Source organism: Apium graveolens, chromosome 2 (genome assembly GCF_009905375.1).
Source record: "Apium graveolens cultivar Ventura chromosome 2, ASM990537v1, whole genome shotgun sequence".
Taxonomy (NCBI): Eukaryota; Viridiplantae; Streptophyta; class Magnoliopsida; order Apiales; family Apiaceae; genus Apium; species Apium graveolens.
In genome coordinates this window covers 97,670,359-97,676,920 of record NC_133648.1, presented here as the reverse complement: position 1 = coordinate 97,676,920, position 6,562 = coordinate 97,670,359, and the positions used below count along the sequence as shown (strand labels likewise).

Sequence of the window (6,562 nt, the reverse complement as noted above, 5' to 3'; positions counted from 1 at the left end):
AGCAATTGAAAAATCGTAAGTTTACAAATTAAACTTTAAAAATGTATTTTTACAAAATTAATTTTAAAAAATCGTATTTTTAAACAAAACCTCTTATTTTGTGAAATCTAAGAGATTCTATTTAAGAGGTTGGGCTTTCTTAAATTTCTGTCTAAGAGGAGGTTTTCCATCGTATTATTTATCTAAGAACTCAAACATATATACCTGCAGCGAAAAAAGGAAAATTAGGAAAGAAACAAGGTGAAGTGAAAATACATTACAGGGTCTCATACCATTACATTAACTTTTCAGGGTCTTGGCAAATTTGAGCAAAGATCACAATACACTATGAACCAGGTTGCTAAAGTGTCCTGCTCCTACATGCTCATAGAGCTGCCGACTTATGTAAAGCTCAGACAACAAATTTAAGCTTAATAGCAAAGATATCATGCTTTGCACAAAGCTTTCTATGGTTGAGGCTTCCGAGGCGGGGGTGGTGAACTGCTGCTACTGCTGTTGCTACTACTTCTCCCTCTCCTAAACAGGAAAAATCATGTCAATGCCATAATTTAGAGCAATAAAAACAGCATCAAGAGGAATTGTTTAAGCTCAGCTGCTAATGCATAAAAAAGGGATTAGTGGATGAACTATGCATGTATCATAACACCCCCTAGGACTCTATGGCCTAGCACCATGCAGAATCTATAACTACATAAGCCAGGATTACACAATGCAGTCTTGGATATATGCACAGCCTATGATATAGGACAGCAAAATAAAAGAATTTCACAACTATAGCCAGAGTAACCAGGTCAATCAATCCATACACATTTGACTAGACATGTACAATAAACATTTCACAACATAGACATCACTTGATGGCAATACTGTGACTTCTAAAAAACTATCCATAATTTATTAAATTTATCCCAAGTAAAGAATGACAAAAGGAACGTTGTGTGTTCATTCCTATACATATATTCATGCAAAACTCTCAATGATACACACAAAGTTGGCAATTGTAAAAGTCTCATATTACAAACTATGTGCAAAAACGTTTTTAATAACATAATCTTAGAGACATCAGAAGAGCAAGGGAAAAAACCTTCACTTCTGAGAAAGAGAGCAAAAGAGGGACGATGATTAAAAAAGTCTTATGTTGGTGAGTACAAAAGGAAATACCTTCTAGGACTACGGCTCCTTGATATCTTCCGAACAACCTGTAACAAATAAAAGCTGCCATCAAATACTGAAATGGAACATTCACAACTGAATCACATGAGTAAACTAAAATAGACCTTGCGTGGGACAGGTGATCCAGAAGAGGATGATGACCTTCCCCGTCTGCCAGGTGGAGCTCGACCTCTGTCAACAGACAGTCAAGTACATAAATAGGAGAAACAGGTCAGCAGGTCAGGAATGATGATGCATCTAACAATCTAAGCGACCTTAAGTTTACTGTAAGTTAAAGCATAGTAAAGTATCTATTTTGTAAATTTTAGAACAGAAAATGGGCCAATACTTGATGGAAAAGATATAAACATGATAGGATTCAAAAAAAGCACAAGAATTCAATATATAACAACTGCTTTCGTATGTAAGTTACCTCCGTGGGGAGATTGATCTAGAACGTGAGCGCACAGGTCTACGGATAGGTGAACGGGTTCGTCTACGAGGAATTGGAGATCTTCTGGGTGGACTGCGAGCACGTCTGGGGGAACTGCGTAAGAAGATTTTGTTAAAAGAAGAAGTAAAAGAATAATCGAGAATAATATTGATCAAAAAGCCAATGTCCATGACCCGAATAATGATTAAAGGTATAATGATTATTTTCTGAGTCTCTCGAAGGGTCAATGTCAAACAACTAGAGGTACAAAAATTGTTTCCAAATTCTATGGAAATTCCAATTTGTTTAACTGAAATGCGTGAAAGGCGCCCCAATACATTAATTATGGACGGAATCAATATTAATTGCCACCTAAACGTTTGGGGTACCATATTGGGATTGGTTTAGGAGCTACTACTACAAAAGGATGTCCCGCAAGAGCAACTTGATAACTTGCACACAAATTAAAGATGCTTTAGAAGCAATTTCAATGACTGCTACTGCCACCTACAGAAGGAAGTTCCGTAGTAGCAACTTGCCAACTTGCATGCAAATTGAAGATACTTTAAAAGCAAATTATATTGTATTTCAATACACCCATTTGTAGAGATAGATATATTACTTGGACAAATTTATATCAAGTGACACAGTCAAAGAACTGGCATACACTTTGCATGTAATATTATTTTGTACAGAAATAAAACTTGCCAACGCCTAGTGCTAAAAATATTACACTCCTATCAGCAGAACAGGCTAACTGATTACACAACTAATAACTGGAATTATAACCACTCAATGGTTCTTACCGTCGCCTTGGTGGGGGCGAACGTCTTCGAACAGGACCGCGAATTCTTGAAGGAGAGGGCCTGTCAAGAAATCAATTGGCCAATACATTCAAATATTTTGTTTAGTAGCCTACTGGTGATGTCAATAAAAGCCAGAGAGGTCAAGGGTGTTTATAAAAAGCATGGGAGGTGATCTACTATACCTTCTTGGCGGAGATGAAGGTGAACGACCTCTAAATGGAGATGCTGGTCTTCTCCTGGGTGGTGGTGAATCGCCACGGCGATAAGGGGAGTTCATGCGACGGCGTATGGGAGAATCACGTCGCCTTGGAGATGAATCCATCTCTCTTCTAGGTGATCTCCTTCGAGGCACAGGTGATCTCCTCCGGGGAGGTGAAAGTGCTGCAAATATGCCATTAGTAACAACACTAATCGTAAGAGAAAAGTCCATTCAATTTGTAAAATCATGTTTAACTACGATCAACTTACGCTCTCTCGGCCTCTTTGGTCCATCTTTGTCAGCATCAGCCTCTCGCTTTGTTGCAGCAAGTACCTTCGGAAGCGTGGTCCGTGCAGGTATTGTGAACTTTGCTTGAACATAATTACCATCAATTTGAGCCTGTGGCGAACCAATAGAAATCATCAATATAGCAGATATATTTCACCACTGATGCATTGCCTGCCATTACAAATTTTATCAAACATACCCCATCCATGTATGCCTGGGCTTTTTCAGCGTCAGCTCTTGTCTTGAATTCCACATAACCAAGTCCTTTTGAAAGGTTAGCCTGATATAAGCAGCAACATTCACTTCGTAACAAATAAACTATTATAGATAAGGTTTATATCTTAGCAAAGAAATATGGGCAATTATCAACTTACTCTATGATCTATTTCCAATCTGACACTCACAACTTCACCAAAATTACCTGCAAAGTAGACATACACACAAACATTATTAGGTATTAGGGGTATAAATTACACATACATTAACACATACAGATTACTAACTACCAGGTCCTAAAACAATGACACTTTGAAATTGTATCTTAAGACTTGAGATATAACACTCGGACGCAATTCAAAATGTTGAACACGAGTTTGTCAATAGTCAACGCTATGATACTAACCTTCAATAAATATACTGCATACATGTCTTAAAATTTTCAACGAGATTAAATAGTACAGACTGTACGCTAATTTTCATGTAAGATCTTATTAATGAATCGATTCAGTACTTCAAATTATAAAGCATTTTTATTTAAGGCTGAAAATATTCTAATGTGTGAAGAAATCTACAATTGTAAAGACACAAGGTACAAAAATTTAAACTTAGATGTATAGTCTTGCAAATTAAAAATGCAAATACAAGGTGTACTTGTGATCTTCAGTTGTTGAACCATCTTTGTTATATGTTTCTTTCTTTCTTTTATCCTTTTCTCTTCATTTTCAGCGAAATATAATCTATGTGAATACCATGGTTTTTCTATTTGTGGATAACAAATATAAAACATACCAAATATTTCTCTCAAGTGATTTTCATTCACATTCCTAGTGAGCTGGCGAACGCAAAGCTTAAGTGACTCGGGAATAGGAGAAGCTTTCCTATATTACAAAAACAAAAAACATAGTTATCAGTTACAAGATAAAGAAAAGCTGTTAAAAACTTGTGCAAACAATGGTGTCTACTTAGAATAACAGCATAAACATGTTAATGTTAAACCTTTCGCAAACGCTCTTTATAGAAAATACAATCAAGGAACCAAGAAATCACAAATAAAGAATATATTATACAATAAATATAATATAAAATTTATTTAATCACAAAGCTACACCAAAAGTCAAATCAGTATATCTTGCTGTCCATTCTGTATCCAATACAAAAGTTTTTGTATATGCACACAAGCATCTAAGTTCAACACCTACAATTTTACCGCCTCTTCCTCAAACTAACAACAGCTACTCCAAACAAAAAGAATTTTTAATTTCCAAAGAGATCGTCTGGGTCTGGGCTATGAGCCTGGAACTCCCACATATATTGTTCATTTTATGAAAATTATACACACCTATAACAGTTTTCGCAACTCACAAAGATTCGGGAAAATAACAAATCTTCTCGATTTTTTATTAAAAGAAAGGCCTGTTTGCTTGTAAAAAAAATCCATATGACTTCGTATATATTGAAAAAAACACTTGATGGGTGTCTGTCATACATTCGGATGAAACAGGAACACTAAAGACATATGCGAGAACTAAGAAGTGGGGCAAGAAAGGAAATTCAAGTGACGTCAACAAATAAATTAGTCAAAGGGGTAAAAGGGTCTTTTGCAACGGAAAGGGGGCGTATGTAAGGGAGAGGGGAAAACATTATGGATCTATCTGATTATTACGTGTCTCAATTAGGGTTTGGAGAGTTGGGCCTCTCGAATGTCCCTTTAGCATAATTCGTAGTATTTCAGCAGTATTTGGTCTTGTAAAGTGTAAACAGAGTGCTTTATCAATATAATTGTCTGTCTTTGTTTTCCATTCAACTTTCATAGTTAATACATTACAGTGTCTTAATTCATTTCAGGTATGCATATTTCACAATAATTCTTTAAAAACATACTGGCAGAGAATAAAAACAAATGTCAAATGAAACAGGTAAAAAAATAAGTAATAAGATAAAAGCTTCAATACAGGACTCAAAAATCTCAAATTTTCTGGGAAAACAAATACCGTGGAGGTGGTGGTGGAAGTGCAGTTTCGTTCTTGGATTGAGGTGGTGGTGAACGACCTCTTTTAGCTCCTCCTACAGGACTGTCAAGAAAAAATTTATGTCAGAGGCAAATTTAAGGTGAAGCACTTGCTCCTTTGACTTGTGACAAATTATGATTTACATCAAAATTATCTAAAGTATAGGTGCCTAGTTCACTTCTGAAGGTTATACATAAACCCCGAGGAAAAGATATACCAATTTGACTTTATGAGCTGAGAAAATCGATCACAACCGGACCCTAAAATTTTATCAACTAGAGCTTAAAGTTCAACAATAACAAAATATATCAATCTGCAATGAATGATGGTAGTACATCACAAAACCCTATCATTAAAACACTACAACGCGCATAGAAAAATCAGAGACATTTTGATTATGTTCAACTACAAGTAAAGAAACCAGAAATGAGTTCAGAGAAGAATGAAGAATCACTAGAATAATAGGATAATGCAGCATCGAAATTAGACATTTGGATCGTACGTTCAATTGTCTAATTGAATTATGTTCATTCAAAAGGAATACATGGAAATATAATAGATTAACTATGTACAGCCTTTTTAATACAATGCTTCTACCGAGCACAAAAAAGTGGATCTTTAGTGACGCTGCAATGTCAGTGTTTATACTACAAGCCTACATGAGTGTATAAAAACAAATATAATATATAGCAAAGAAGGATGCAATACAAGTACTTCCTAGCAAGTCATTTCACTCGTAGCAAAAAACTGTTGTCCAAACAGGCTTGACTTAATATAGTTATAATTCAGCAACATATCCTTTTATGAGAAAATTAATCTCTTGCTCCTTCCAAAATTCATATTAATTAAACACAATTTAATAAGAGAGAGAGGGGGAGAGAGAGACCTTTTACGGGGAGAGGGACTGCGGGAGCTGAGACTGCGCGAACGACTGGAAGAAGAAGTGAAGGATCTAGAGCGAGAACGAGACCTAGAGCGGGAGGTAGAGCGAGAGTCAGAGGCAGAGAGTGAGCGTGACCGGGACGATGAGGCTGAACCCGAGGGTGATCGAACTCTCCCTGCTTTCGCCATTCAAATTAGCCCCCCAAACAAACCCTAAACACACCCAAAACAAAAGAGGGGACACGCTGCCTAACTTATTACTATTATCTTGTAAATTTTGTAAAAATGAAATATAAAAAAATTGGATTACATATGAGCTGCTATTGGGCTACCTACGTCTTCTGGGGCCGATGGTTATGCTCTCACGGCCCATTGTTCATTTTCCCGTTTATACTCCTCTTTTATCACTCATAAATATCGAAACCAATACCATAATAACTCGTGCGATACATGGGTCACTATTTAGAATATTTTTATATAATATATAATTATATTTTTCTTGATTATTTATTTACTACTCCCTCTGTCCCTTTAAACATTTTCTAAATGATATGTCGGTAGAGCCGGCCAAACG

The 6,562-nt window shown here is 36.1% G+C and overlaps 1 protein-coding gene across 1 annotated transcript; it reads right to left on the bottom strand.

The window, feature by feature from the left end:
- Positions 1-241: 241 nt before the first annotated feature.
- LOC141707677 (uncharacterized) lies at positions 242-6,242 on the bottom strand. Its single transcript, XM_074510980.1, has 12 exons — positions 5,993-6,242; positions 5,089-5,169; positions 3,887-3,975; positions 3,253-3,299; positions 3,078-3,158; positions 2,860-2,989; positions 2,574-2,772; positions 2,392-2,451; positions 1,586-1,699; positions 1,278-1,344; positions 1,162-1,199; positions 242-516 (listed from the first exon to the last, which is right to left on the bottom strand). The coding sequence occupies exons 1-12, from the start codon at positions 6,175-6,177 to the stop codon at positions 447-449; spliced, it is 1,161 nt and encodes a 386-aa protein (XP_074367081.1). The 5' UTR covers positions 6,178-6,242; the 3' UTR covers positions 242-446.
- Between the last annotated feature and the right edge of the window lie 320 nt (positions 6,243-6,562).

Excerpts from the sequence above, each read along its gene's own strand:
- LOC141707677 (XM_074510980.1), bottom strand. The coding sequence starts at position 6,177 with ATGGCGAAAGCAGGGAGAGTTCGATCACCCTCGGGTTCAGCCTCATCG. Across the intron at positions 3,300-3,886 it reads TCACTTGAGAGAAATATTTG|GTAATTTTGGTGAAGTTGTG; the intron begins GTATGTTTTATA and ends TCTACTTTGCAG. Across the intron at positions 3,159-3,252 it reads GATTGGAAATAGATCATAGA|GCTAACCTTTCAAAAGGACT; the intron begins GTAAGTTGATAA and ends TGCTTATATCAG.